The 1,370-nt window shown below is 30.4% G+C and overlaps 1 protein-coding gene across 1 annotated transcript in view; it reads left to right on the top strand.

Annotated features, from left to right (window-relative positions):
* LOC105457824 (cytochrome P450 6a9-like) overlaps positions 1-1,370 on the top strand; it is an 8,774-nt gene that overhangs the window by 3,750 nt on the left and 3,654 nt on the right. The window contains exon 3 of the mRNA XM_011702715.1: positions 278-508. Coding sequence (XP_011701017.1) covers positions 278-508 — 231 coding nt within the window. The remainder of the gene's footprint in view (positions 1-277; positions 509-1,370) is intronic.

Genomic DNA, 1,370 nt, shown 5'->3' with positions numbered 1-1,370 from the left:
TGCGAAGACATTTACGAAGGATACAATTTACGCGATGTCATCGCGCCTCGTTTTAAGTCTCGCGATGCGAGAATGCAAAAGCGCACACGCGAGTAAAGTATGTCGCCCCGCGGCTACCTATCTCTCATCACAGGGGAATCTACAAACGCAAGAGAACTCCCTCTCTCTCTCTTACTCTGTCTCCCTCTTTCTCTCTCTCTCTCTCTCTCTCTCTCTCTCTATGCGATTTTTAATCAAAATATTATATTATTATACTTATTATATTATTTATCCACAGCAACTGTAAGTAAACTTACTATGGTGGAAGCTACTGCACAAAGTTATATTTTTTTCTTAGCCGGATTTGAAACAAGTTCGACGACAGCCACGTTCGCTCTATACGAATTAGCTCAGCATCAAGATATACAAGACAAAGTTTGCAAAGAAATTGATGAAATATTAGCAAAATATGGTGATTTGACTTACGATGCTGTGAATGAAATGGCGTATCTTCATAAAGTAATAAAAGGCAAGTATAGACTATTGCATATTATTTCCAGTTATTTCATGACATAAATAAAAAAAATGGAGATTTTATATTTTGATAATATTTTGTTTTTTATAAGTATACTTAATTCCATTTGGAAATGTAAAATTTTCAACCTAAATTCTCAAAAATTTTTCTAGTTCACAGCAGTTTTTTTTTATTGCTCTGCACTATACAAAAATATAAAGTAATTTTTGTGTACTTATGAAATCTTTAACAATAAGTTTTTATCATAATAGAAGTCAGATTGTACTTCATTTGTCTTTCATATATTCATAAATGTACTAGTTTTGAAACAACGTATTATTGTTTAATAATTCATAACTTTTATATAGTGAATGAAATAATCTTTTTACTAGAATATAATACTATAGAGAGTATATAAATTTTGTAAAAAAGTAGTATAATGATAATGGCTTTAAAATATTGAAATTGAGTGTCTAAAAATAAAAATTTTTATGAATAAACATTCATGTTTTTTCAGAGAAAAAAATAATAAAATAACTTCGAAAGCAGAATAATTACATTTTCTTTATTTCGACTACAATATAATGAGTATAAAAATACAAATAGAAATGTGGCACAGAAATACAAAAATATGTGCGCTTTAAAAAATCTTTATATCTTTATTAAAAATAATATAAGGCAATAAAATTATTCAAATATATTGTTGCGCCCGTGCTTCGCGGTGTCGGCCGAGTTACGCCGACTAAAATTATCCGCAGAAGCGGACAGAGAAATTTACTCCTTTAAAAACGTTGTTTTTTGGCGGGACTCTGGGAGTGAAATTGACGTAAGATTGACGTATGCTCTGGTCTATTAAGAGTTCAATAAACCGTTGCAG

The sequence above is a fragment of the Wasmannia auropunctata genome, unplaced genomic scaffold (genome assembly GCF_000956235.1).
Source record: "Wasmannia auropunctata unplaced genomic scaffold, wasmannia.A_1.0 LD335030.1, whole genome shotgun sequence".
In the NCBI taxonomy this organism is placed as follows: domain Eukaryota; kingdom Metazoa; phylum Arthropoda; class Insecta; order Hymenoptera; family Formicidae; genus Wasmannia; species Wasmannia auropunctata.
This window is presented reverse-complemented; position numbering and strand designations above follow the sequence as displayed.